At 39.0% G+C, this 13496-nt stretch overlaps 1 protein-coding gene across 6 annotated transcripts in view; it reads right to left on the bottom strand.

Moving 5' to 3' along the window:
- Positions 1–13496, bottom strand: part of DCDC1 (doublecortin domain containing 1) — a 443661-nt gene that overhangs the window by 31043 nt on the left and 399122 nt on the right. For all 6 annotated transcript variants that reach the window (XM_072985843.2, XM_078384021.1, XM_072985844.2 and 3 more), the window contains 5 exons: positions 12183–12353; positions 10584–10769; positions 7916–8119; positions 5704–5911; positions 1716–1871 (listed from right to left, as the gene is read on the bottom strand). In XM_072985843.2, coding sequence (XP_072841944.2) covers positions 1716–1871; positions 5704–5911; positions 7916–8119; positions 10584–10769; positions 12183–12353 — 925 coding nt within the window. The remainder of the gene's footprint in view (positions 1–1715; positions 1872–5703; positions 5912–7915; positions 8120–10583; positions 10770–12182; positions 12354–13496) is intronic.

Here is a 13496-nt window from a genome sequence, read left to right as displayed (position 1 = left end):
TAATAAGCCTTGGAAATGTATTATTGCTATGCTTATGCATCAAACTGAATTTATTCTGTAAAGCTATATTTTTTCAATAAATAAGATCAATTATAAAATCTTTTGGTCTCTTGAACAGCATAGCCTGTCACAGCCATTCCCAGAGGGGGAGGCAAGGCCACAGAATGCTACTGAGTCCTACTTTATTGAGCTTTAATAGATTTTAGGACTACAAAGCTCATATGTATCTTCTTGCTGAACTTAGTTAAGTGTAAGCAAGTATATTTTTAGGACAGACTTGCGAGAAGGGGTCTGTTGTACACCCTGGCCAAGGTCACCAGGACTCTACCCAGCTGTTTAGGGGTACTCAGGCTCCCCATTGCTCTCTGTCCACCGATCAAGCTCTCCCTAACAGGAAGCTGGGTCGTGACAATGCCTGTCTGAATGAGCCCTGAAATACCATGAATAGGACCTTACAACAAAAAATGATGATGCTATAAATTTTAAAAGAGACATTAAATTTTTGTCTGTGATTATAATCTCATATGTATGCAGAGTTATATGATCTTTTTAGATCCCAAGAACTGCAGAACTATCAGATATGATCACTTCCATATGCTACAAACATCACCTGGAACCGAGAGGAGGTATCTAAGATACTATGTAGTTTGCTTATTTTCCTTTGCTTTGCTTCTGTCCAACCTTTTTCCTAAAAAAGGGCAGCAAGATGCACAGGATGTTATATTCATATCTATGTTTGATGTGGTGTGGTGGTAAATCTGGAAGTGCAGGGGCTCATAACCACACCCTGCCTGATAAGACCAGTCATTCTAATCATGTTCAGCCACTGCTTAGAAATCATTGAGATGGAAGGTCTTTGTAAAGTTAATGGCTCTAAATTACCCTTTCAAGATGAAACCATCTTGAAATACTTTGCATTAAAACAGGAGTGCTTTGCAACTATATGCTATTCCTGTAAAAACCCATAGCTCCCCTCTTTACTGTGAGGACTGCACCTGAACTTAGAGGAAACAGGAGACCCTGAGGTAGAAGATGTCATTGTTCCCACTACATAAAAGTCCCAGGGCTCTGATGCAGCAAGTCCTGTTCCTCCTGCCATTCTGTATTTTCCAGTCAAAGGAGTCAATCAGAAATTTATTTATTTATTAAATTTATATCCTGCCCATTTAGACCACATCTACTCTGGACAGTTTACAATAGAAATATCATAAAAGAATTAAAAACAACAATTTAAAGCAGTAATGTTAGTATCATTCAGGATGGATTAAAGTATAGATGAAAATTAAAATAGAAAAGTAAAAATCAAGTATTGACAGGAAACAAGGCCTGCCTAAAGAGCCAGGTCTTAAGTTAATTTGTGAGTGTTATCTATAACAACTTGTTGGAGCCCATCTAATATATCACCACATCATATTTTTACATTATGTATATCATGTGCCATTCAGTTGGAACTGACTTACAGATATCTTAATGGGGCTTTCAAGGTAAGCAGGATATTTACCTTTTTAAAAAAAAAAAAAAAATCAGTTCTATACCTCTAGTGAGTTTCCATGGCTGAATAGGTATTCACACCCAAGTCTCCTGAGCCTAGTCCTTTACCTTATTCAGCACACCACCCTCACTACATTTTTTTCCTTTTGTATTATATCACAATAGTAATGTTCTGTGCATCTTCATTTTCTTTCATACATTATTCATTTTCTTTGATCACTTACTATCCAAAGGCATGAACGGTTCACCACTGGAAACCCAGACCTCAACCGGATTTCTAAGAATGATGGTGAGCAAAAAATCATCAACCAACTTCAGACTCTCCGGAGTCATCACAGGTGATGCAGACTTGACATTCATTTCCTCCTCTGCCTCCTTATCTTAATTTAGAAAGAGAAAGTTATATGATTTATCATTCGATCTCTTTTCAACTGATGTTTCAGTGTCATTCTGTGGACTTAACGCACTTTCAAATCATTCTGTGTCCTGTCTGTGTTTATGGTCCCCTATTAAATAGTTCAGATTTGTTCTAGTAATGGAAACACTGGATTAAAAATACTGTAACATTAACTGTCCTGTTGTTGTGAAGGGGAAATGCTTTTGTTCTATTTTAAAAGACTTATTGTTTATATGTAATACTGCAGACTGATATCTGAGTGGAATGACTTTCAGTTATTCTCTCCTGCTGTGTACCAGACAAAAATAAAAACAAAACAAAACAAAGGAGAAGCACTTTAAAGGCTATCATATTTCAGCGTGGGCTTTTGTGGATACATCCACTTCTTCAGATGTATTAAAGTGAAGCAAAACCATAAGTTATATACACGGTAGGCAGAACAAGTAGATTAACAAGCTGGCAATATCACTGTTGACACGAGTGATTAACAGTATTAATGTTGACTGCATACACATTTTGGTTTCAAATAACATTTAAACAATGTTTTCCTCCTTATCTGTGTCTCCCTATGCTTGCAAAGACTAACTTGGTTCCTTCTTTGAAAAACACTTCCTGTGGTTACACTTTGTTAGACCTACCGAGAAGGCACTAAAAAGCATGAAAGCTGCTGAGACCACTGTTTTTTAATGAGCAAAGTGATACAGAAATAAGAGAGGAGGGCAAATGGGGAGGGTTTGCTCATATATCCTTGTCTTTTGCATTGTTTCTTGACATATAATGAATGAGGGAAACTAGGCAGACAATCAGATCTGATGGGGGCATCAGACAATGCAGTGCTGTTACATTTCACCTGAAGTAGCTCACAAACTTTCTAGGAATTTAAAAGTTAGAAATATTTGGTCATCTCTATCATATGGTATGACGACACAGGGAGGAAAATGTGAATGGATATGGTGTGAAGTCACACCAGGGAAATCGTGTTTCCCTAGGTTAATTTGCTTCAGCCAACCACACAAAAGTCAGCAGAGAGAGGGGAAGAAATCAGCCTTGTTTGCAGCTTGTTAACCATTTGAATTTTCTCATTCCAACACCTGGTGCCTTGCTCTGTTTTTCCCCTCTTTCTTTTGTATTCTATTTCTTCTTCTTTTCCCCCCTTTTAAATGCTTCCTGTTCCATTACTAGGACAGCTTGCTGACCAAAGGGTGGTGGGAGTAAGGAGCCAGCAGAGAAGGATTTCACTTCAGCCTTGATGCAAGCTTGTCAAGGGAGAAAAAAAGAGTGAAGACTCAGCAGAAAGCAAGCAAGCCAGCAAGCACAGGGAGGGAAGATGAAAGCAGACTCAGGCATCAGGTGTAGGGAAGAGAGAATTCAAATGCCCTGCATCTCTCACTCTCTCACTGCTGCTGTAGCTGGCTGACATGGATGAAGATAGAATGGCTTCAAAATCTTCCACATTGGCTCAAGCAATCACAGCACTTGAAAGGATGCAAATACATTCAATTCCAAAAGCAGACATCCCAGCAGCGGGGGGGGGGGAGTACCACTTATAGGAGGGAAACTGTGGGTTGATTCACATTTACTTTTACACCATGTAGTCAATATCAAATAATGTGAATCAGACTGTCCCAATCCCAGACTACTTCCCACATTATTTATCAATGTAGTTGTAGACGAAGCAAGTTCTCACACTAAACATGAGCCCTTTCCATCCTGTCTGAATTCACAAATCCTTACTAGTAGAAAAGAGAGAGCAACCAAGTAATCTTTATATTATCAGGACTGAAAATAATGTTTGCATGCTTTGACAAAGAAAACAAGCCTGTATGGATATTGTTCCTCATGGGCAGCATAGCACCCCTTCTTAACAATTCAGTGCCACTCTTTTCTGACATCTCATTCAGTTTATTTATTTATTTATTTATTTGATTTATATCCCGCCCATCTGGCCTGTAAGACAACTCTAGGCGGCTAGTTCTACTTCTGAATGGGTTTTCTGCTGTTCCTCCCTTTTGCTTTCTCCTCACAATCCTCCATACATTACAATCAGAGGCTTCTATTTATTCCACAAAGTTAGCACTTCATTAAATAAATATCAAGAATATAAAGCCTATTTATGCAACACATTATGTACGCTATACTTTCTAGACTTCAAAGAAGTGTCAGTCTTTTATTGCATTGAGAAAAAAAATGGCTGTTAACTGCCAAGATTTACCAAGATTTTCTTTTCTGAACAGATTATTAAACATAGTTTTCAACCTTTCCCAGCTTTTGCTGTAAATATTTGAACTGATGGGATAAGAATCTGTAAACTTTATAAGCAGTTGAAAGATGCCTAATACAAAGCAGCAGCAAAATTTTAATGAGAAGCTTCTAGTGGGCTAGTGCATTGCGAACGAAATCAATAGGCAAGGAATGGTGAATAAAGCAGATAAGATGAGTCTTTTTTCCCTTTAAGCACCTTGGATAAAGATTAGAAAATAATACAAAGAAAACAAACACAGAAAAGCACAATATTAGCAAGTAAAATAGCCCTAAATTAAAACATGAAAAAAGAAATCATGGCGAAAATATCTCCTTGTTTTACTACTAGATAATGAGCAAATGTGCATGCTTGACTATGTCTGGTCATATCTAAAATAAATACAGATCTGAACTTAAAAAAATAATCCTAGATCAATACCATGCTGGAAAAGAATTTCTAAGCTTAACAAGAGATAGAAAATACATCAGTCTGTTCACAGTTCAAAAAAGGCAATAAAATCTTCAATGACATCCATGTTGGTCCATGAGCAAAAAACAAATTCTACAATTGAGCAATACCTTTATTAGAACATCCGCCATACAAGCAGTGCATATACCAACTCTTCCTTTAGCAAGTAAAACATAATGTAAATTTATGATAAAGATGACGACAGTGGCTGTACAGTCTTGCCTGAAGTGTGGTCAGTTCCTTCATTCCATTAAAAAAAGGGGTGTGTGGATTCCAGCACATTTTGCAAATATTAGCTAGAATAAAATCCATAGTGGTAACCATGTTACTCTGTTTCATCAAAAATGAAGAGTCTAATGGCACCTTGAAGACTGACAGAATATTGAAGATTAAGATGATGTGGACACGCCCCTAATGGGGCAATGTTTCAGTTTCCCTTGAATCTCAGTTATTAGCATTGGAGCTCCCATATTGCCGCAAAAGAAGGGAGGATTCAACTTGAAATCATTAAACTGGAATTTATTACGAGGTTCGATTCCATTTGTTTTGGACTTAATTTTGGCTAGTTTTATTGCTGATCTCTCTTGTTCTGTATTTCTAACCATACTCAGCTTGAATTCAACTGAGCTTTATATGGATATGGAAAGAGTTGTACATTTTGCAGTTCATGACCTCCAGCTTCTCTGTTTAACAGAAGGGAAATGAGTGTGATGTTCTTGTGAAACTACAAAAATGTGTATTACAACACTGAATTCTGTCAGCATCATAAAGAAATTTAACTTTTAACATGAATGTATTTTCAGCAGGAGTATGTTGAATGCCGTTTTGGGGGTCATTAAATAGTTAAAGTAAAGAGAACTTGCAGACACATTCTAAAACAAAAGAAAACAAAGTTACACTTTTATTCAAGCAGAGACTACCAGTGTTAATGACTCCATGAGCCTCCATTATTCTTTATGAAAATAGAAAAGTCAAAGACTTCTAAAATATTTCTTGGAAGCATTCCAGCTTTATTACAAAAGCAGTCTGGCTCTGTGAAGCTGGATAATCTACATACTCCTTAAACAAAAAATTAATTGGCAAGTTGCTAGTGAAGCTACGTTACCTTTAACAGAAAATACAGATGTATTTTCATGAGACCCAGGAACAAAAGTTGCTGCTTGAGTATCTTCTTCTGACTTCTGCTTTCTTAAATAATCATTTACAGCACACAAGACTAAATCTTGCAGTGTAAGTATTAAGGTCCCTTCACTTGTGTATAGTCTACAAGCCATCCTATTAAGTTCCAGCTGTTTTGTACATAAAGAAAGTAGCTGAGGAAGGGAGAAAGGGGAAACATTAACAATGTACTGTATATTTAAACTTGCTAATTGCAAATAAATAATACAATTTTTTTTCATATTGTCCTCCTGAGTTATTACTACACTTATACCCTGCTTTTCATCCCAGGAGTCTGTCAGTGTACATGTACCAGAAGCATAATCACAGTGGAAATGTCATAACTGGATTTGTATATGATTCTTCCCAGTATTACCCCACACATAGTCCTCTACATTAAGGCCGCAGAATCTTTTCAGTCGCTATGCCATATGTGACATTGTTTCAGGAACATACAGAGAGACATGGACAGCTTCTCCTCATGATGCAAACAGCAATCAAGGAGGGGATTTCCATGCTGTTACCATGGCATGAAAAGAAAGAGATAATCATCCTCCCTTAAGCTCTGTGGTTTGAACTCTGGCAAGTCATCCACCCACATGAATTTCTTATTTGTAAAAAATCATGGTTTTTAGATTCTGATATTAAATAAACACAAGTCATTAAAATGACCTCATTTAAGGGCAGGGGCTCAGCAGAAGATAAGATGAATATATGAAATAAATATGACAGCCTCCTCCCTCAATGAACTGAAAAACTGATCTCCCTGTGTTTCACTTCAAGGCAGATACCAGTTGACTCATTTAATTTGAAGAGTTTAATAGATTTCAGAAAGCACACAATCAACATATCTCTATTTCTCTCCCGGTGGGGTAATTCTACATCCTTTTTGACTGTCTGTTTCTTGAAGCAAACATTTTGTCATTTCCAAGTCATCTCTCCTTATGGACAGATCTTATATGCCATCTGCCATTCCCAGGCACTCTCTATTTCTTTTGTGGGGTCAAGATACACTATCCAGGCAATCTGTGATGGGATAGCTCGGCAGTTTAACTTATATATTAAAGCCTCTCTAAAAGAAATAAATGTGAACTGTGTGAATTGTGCTGCATTTGTGGACCCCAATAAGCATTCCAATGCACTGAAGCTTAATGTTAGTGTTACAGTTAAATATAAACATTGGATAAAATGTGTAAAAGTTTTATGCTTATTTTTTATACTTCCTGACCACAGTGAAAATTCCAAAGGAGCTAACTTACTGATAACCAGAATAAGCCACTTCTGCTCCTTTGCATCATGGGTCACCAAAAATGGCATGAGAGTTTGGTTGTTTCAATTGATTATACTTTGGCAGAAACAAAAAAGCAGAGAAGGAATATTTTGATATTCTTCAATACAGTGGAGTTCTTGTTGGGATCAGGAAATACTACAGCTTAACAAGAGGCAAGTTTGCTTATCCTAGTGAAATGAGGTTTAAGAACTACTGTCTCCCAGAGACACAGTTTTAACTCTTGTAACTATTATAGTTTTACTTCTCTGTATTCTTAAAAAAAATCACAGCATTTTTTCTGTTTGTTTTCTTTTTCATTGGTATATTCGTTTTATATTGTGCTTCTGTTCTTATTGCAATCTTATGTTATTATTAGATTTTTTATTATATTGTACAGCACACAGAGATACAGCGCACCCCACAGTGTATTTCATGAGGTGGTCATCCAGCCAATCAACATGTATCTCAACATGAAGGAGGTACACGCAAATCAACTTTGAGATTTTTAGCAAATTGTAGAAATATCACATTTTCAGTTTGGTACATACAATTTATTTATTTATTTATTTATTTATTTATTTATTTGATTTATACCCCGCCTATCTGGTCCAAAAGGACCACTCCTTGTGGTCCTTGTTATTATGCTCCGCATTCATGCCAGATCAAGAATAAATCCATAGCAATCTCTTGCATGCTTTGGATGGAAACTAAGACATACAGAGAAGAGGACAGACACATGTGGATCTACAGCAAAGTCAGAATTCCATGCAACAGGGAAATGTAGATAGGAGATTCTGGTCCATTTTGATCTCTGTCACTAGTACTCAATGATTGTCCTTGTCAGTTCCATTAGAACTATCTCTTTGAGGGAGATAGTGAGGTTACTCACCATAGGAAATGTATTAGCAATGATTAGCTGCCCATTTCGGTAACCAGCTCCATTTCTGTATGCCATTATTTTAACAGCTTTCTGGTTTACAGCTGCAGATATCTTTTCTGAGATGATCTGCAAAGAGGTTTCTGTCTTCAGAGATGCTAGAAATTCTTCTAAATAATGCAAGGTAGCTTCAGCTTCAGAGGTAGATAAGTCAGTCTGCAGAGGAAAAGCAAGATCCCATTTTGACTTTATTTTTGTAACAAAACCAATGACTTAAATAGTAGCTCATCATTTCAAATTCAGGTGTTATATGGAAATGTATAAGATGTGAGTATACTGTATAGGCTGAACTAGGTTATATATCCTAGAGAACATGGAGTTGAACTTTTATGTTAAACGTTATTGAACAATCTTTAATGGATGAGTTTCAATTGTTGAGACCCGAGGATGTGGACAAGGTGCTTGGATCTGTCCGTTCTACCACCACTCCGCTCGACCCTTGCCCATCTTGGCTAATTGGAAGTTCTGCCAGGGGGATTCGCACCTGGGTCCAGGAGGCCGTGAACGCCTCTTTGAGAGAGGGAGTGGTCCCTACCGCCTTGAAAGAGGCGGTAATTCGACCACTCCTTAAAAAGTCTAACCTGGACCCAAGGCTGGTGGTTAACTACCGACCAGTGGCGAACCTCCCTTATTTGGGCAAGATGTTGGAGCGGGTTGTGGCTGGGCAACTCCAGGCACTGCTGGATAAAATGGATTTTCTGGATCCATTTCAATCAGGTTTCAGGCCGGGTTTTGATACAGAGACTGCCTTGGTCGCCCTGTATGATGACCTTTGCCGGGAGAGAGACAGGGGGAGTGTGACCCTGTTGATAATCCTGGACCTCTCAGCGGCTTTCGACACCATCGACCATGGTGTCCTTCTGGATAGGCTGGCTGGGTTAGGAGTTGGGGGCACTGTTTTATGGTGGTTCCGCTCATTCCTAGCTGACCGTGTCCAGAGGGTGGTGCTGGGGGACAGCTGCTCTGCCCCATGGCATTTATGTCATGGGGTTCCTCAGGGCTCGATACTGTCCCCCATGCTGTTTAACATCTACATGAAACCGCTGGGAGAGGTCATCAGGAGGTTTGGGCTGAGGAGTCAGCAATATGCTGATGACACTCAGCTCTACCTCTCGTTTTCCACCAATCCAGGTGAGGCGGTTTCTGTGCTGAACTCGTGTCTGGACCTGATAATGGACTGGATGAGGGTTAATAAATTGAAACTCAATCCAGACAAGACGGAAGTGTTGTTAGTGGGTGCTTCGCCGGACAGGTTGGAGGGCCATTTCCCTGCCCTGAATGGGGTTACACTCCCCCTAAGGGACAGGGTCCGCAGCTTGGGGGTGCTCCTGGACCCCAATCTAACTTTGGAAGCCCAGGTGGACTCAGTGGCCAGAGGCGCCTTCCTTCAGCTGCGGAAATTATACCAGCTACGGCCCTACCTGGACGAGCGGAGTCTCATGACAGTTACACACGCACTGGTAACATCTCGTATAGATTATTGCAATGCGCTCTACGTGGGGCTGCCTTTGAAGACGGTCCGGCGACTGCAACTGGTCCAGAATCGAGCTGCGCGGCTGGTGAGTGGTGGAGCCGCTAGAGATCACATCAAGCCGATTCTGTTCAATTTACATTGGTTACCAGTGCTGCCCGGGCCCAATTCAAAGTGCTTGTTTTGACATATAAAGCCCTAAACGGCTTGGGCCCTGGATACTTGAAGGACCGCCTCCTTCCATATGAGCCTACCCGGCAGTTAAGATCTAGTCAGGGGGCCCTTTTGAAAGAGCCATCCCTCAAAGAGGTAAGAGGGATGGCTTGTAGACAAAGGGCCTTCTCGGCAGCTGCCCCCAGATTATGGAATGCCCTCCCAACTGAAATTCGTCTGGCGCCGACGTTGATGACATTTTGGCGCCAGGTCAAAACCTTCCTGTTCCAGAAGGCTTTTAATTGAAATAACAACTGTGGGTCCTGATGATGGCAATTTTAATTGCATTTTAATTGTATTTTAATTGTATTTTCATCATTTTATTGTATTGAATTTTAATTATTGTAAGCCGCCCAGAGACCTCTGGGTAGAGTGGGCGGCATATAAATTAAATAAATAAATAAATAAATAAACAATTATGCGTAGTATACTTAAAGTGGTTCGTGTTAACAATCCTTGTGAATACCCACATTTATTCACAGATCATCAGAATATTAATGAAAGAACTAAACTGCAAGATAAAAGATGAATGTATCAGCTAGCTCAGTAATTACTATCTAGTTGTCACTGAGCAAAGCAGCTTGTAGATTGACATAGGCCTTCTGTCGAACTGGTACTCTTGAATGAAGCTTATTGCCAGTTGTTCCACATGCTGAACGTTACCTTCACTCCTGATAATTTAATTACCCCTCAGCCAAAAATCATGCCTACATTACTTTATTAGGGTGTCAAGGTGTTCCTCCCCAAATTAAACTGCAGCGATACTAAAAACGAATGGCTATTCTGCCACTTATATTTAGGTGAATATTCCTCCAGCTACCTCCAAACAAGATTTTTTTTCAAGTTCTCTTCTTACCTTTCTTATTCCATTCACCTTATTATGCCACATGTACAGACAGTAGGCCACAATTTTTAAAAAGAAACACTACCACAAACCTTGGTAACATCAAGGCACTTATAGGGCCACAGGGATAAATGTCTTCCTCCCTCTGAACCAGAGGCACAGAAAAACACAGTACCAGGGATTAACTTTTTCAGTTCCTTCTTTCCTCTCAGAGTCCTTGCACAAGCCAAACATATCATTATCTTTTGCCTTCCATTTGGTGAAAGGAAATAGTAGCCCTAGAAAGAACAATGGTTGAAGCTCTTTAATATGAAACAATAGAATGTACAGTTGTTAACTTTGTATATGTATTAAAAATTCCAAACCTACTGGATATAAATAGCAACTTATTTGAATACAATACTTATCATTTTAATCCAATTTCCTAATTCTAAAATGTTGTGAATAAATAGATAAAGTTGTATTGTTACTAAATTGAAAACAAATGATGCATATTTATGGAACTGAGGAGTGTCTTTTAGCTTTATAGGAGGCTGCCATAGCTTTTGGAGATCCACCACACCTAAATTGGACCAAGAGTATGAGCGATTACTCCCTACAAAGCAATTATAGCTGGGCTCTCTGCTCAGAGACCAACAATAAGATGCCAGAGTCCTGCGTTATTGGCTCCACCCACACTGATGTTCTTAACTATTAAAAGCAGCGAAATGGCATGATCCCTCAGAGGAGTAACCGCAAGCCACTGTTACAATATATTGTATTTTAATTGTATTTTAATTGTTGTAAGCCGCCCAGAGACCTTTGGGTAGAGTGGGCGGCATATAAGTTAAATTAATTAATGAATTAATTAAATAAAATATCTAAAGTGCACTATGTTTTATTTGGCTGACACTTCCAAATGAAATTTGAGAATAATTTTATCATGGCACTTCTGTGCTCTTGCACTTATTACATTCACAAAAGCGTGATTTGTCAAAAAGAATTTTCCCACACCTTGGTAAACAAAAACAATATACCGTGCCACTGCATAACACTCAAAAATGCTGCTTGCTTCTTATTGTGCAGTAAACTGACTTGATCTGTGCTGCAAATAAGACAACATTCTTTAGATTTACACCCTTCCTCATTTGGCAGTGCAACTTTTGGTGCAAAAGATATAGCATAATATACATTTTTTTAAAAGTAAACCACATTAAGGAATATGCACTTTGAATTGAATTTATTTAGAAATCTGCATTCTGAGCATTGATTTTTATATAAGCTTTTTTTAAAATAGCAGATTTTTGTGGCATAAATGCGCACTGGTAAAACTGACTTCAAATGGAAATATACTGATTTAGTCATCCTTACCTAAGATAATACAGTATATGAATCATATTATTTCTTCCTGTCCTTTCTATTAACTGAAGAGGAGTTATATGTATTATACTGATAGCAAGAGTATGGCTGAAAGTCTTAGCATAGTTAAGTTGCAATAGGCTAGGCTCATTGAATCAGTGGGATTTGATAAGTCAACTCCTCCGTAAGTTCCACTGATTCAAATGGGCTTTCTCTAATGCAACATACTATATGAAGCAACAGGATTTCAGGCACAGATCTCTATTTCTGTTGGGTACAAATGTGCAGTTATATAAAGGAATTCTTCATAATCATTCTTCTGCCTCAGTGAAGTAGAAATAAAAAATACTTACTGGTTGGTCTATCTTCTCTGTGTTGGCTACAGAAAATGTGCAAATAAAAGAACAATTTGCTGCTGTAATTTCTTGGTCCAATATTGTGCTGTGGAAGGCATTCAAAACCTTTGTAGTTTCTGTGTAATTCCACTTCTGATTGGCAGCACCATTTTTAAATTCTTTGTACTTCTGTTGAAACAATATATTTTCCATGCTATTTGATATCTGTTTATACGATCTGTATAAAATGGATTTCATAAATTTGCTAAGAAATGCACTCCCTTACTTTGGGCGGAGGGAACATTGTTGATATTTGACAGTATTGTACATACAATTGCAACTTGTATCATTAATAAGCATACTGACTGGGAGACCACGTTCACTAAATTGGGTAGGTAAGGCATTTCCTGTGGAGGTTTCACACTGTGTATAGACACAGAAGGAGCCTTTGCAAAGAAGGTGAGGTCTGTGAACAGATTCAGGCATCCATTGGGCATTCATCCCTGACCGTTTCTTACACACACACACACACACACACACACACACACACACACACACACACACACACACACACACACACACACACACACACACACACGGATAGAGATATGAATTGGTATGCATAGTAAGTGACTGGGTTTCTATTGGCAGTGATAAATTGGATATTTGCCAGAATAGTCTGTTAAAACAGTAAAGGGGGTGAACAGAATGTGTGTGAGTGGAACTGTGTGCAAGTCAGGCACCGATAGGTCCAGCAAGGAACATCCTGTGTTCATTTACTGGTCCTTAATTACTATAGGCCAATGGAAGGCATCAGTGGAGGAGAAACTAGCATGGAATTGGACACACAGTTCTGAAGTATAAAAACATAACCTTGCCAAAACAGCTGGTCAATCAGCTGGAGTCAGTTAGGAAACAGCCCAAGGGAAGAGAAACCAGTAAGGGGATGAAAACAAAGGGAGCACAAGCGGGAGCAGCAGCTGCAGAAACAGCACTAAGAGATGTAAAAAGTGAGAGGGGAAAATAGAACGCTAGCAGACAGGAATGAGCCAAAGAGAAAGACAGAAGGTGAGCTGAAATATCAGGAGGCAGAAGCTGAGAAGATTTGCAGCACTGCTGGGGACTACTGTGACTCTCCAGAGCCTAGATGTTGGAGCATCTCCTATCACCACTGACCATTATGCCAGTGGTGAGGGACAGTGGGAATCAAAACCCCATAACATCTGGAGGGTCAGAGTTGCTCACCCTGGTCACAGGGAGGGGAAGACATCAACAGCAGCCCTACCAGAGAGCTGAAGCCACTTTAGGCAGAAATCAGCAGTTATGTTCAGG

Source organism: Pogona vitticeps, chromosome 1 (assembly GCF_051106095.1).
Source record: "Pogona vitticeps strain Pit_001003342236 chromosome 1, PviZW2.1, whole genome shotgun sequence".
Lineage (NCBI taxonomy): Eukaryota > Metazoa > Chordata > Lepidosauria > Squamata > Agamidae > Pogona > Pogona vitticeps.
The sequence above is the reverse complement of the archived record's forward strand: the minus strand, read 5'-3'. Positions and strand labels throughout refer to the sequence as shown.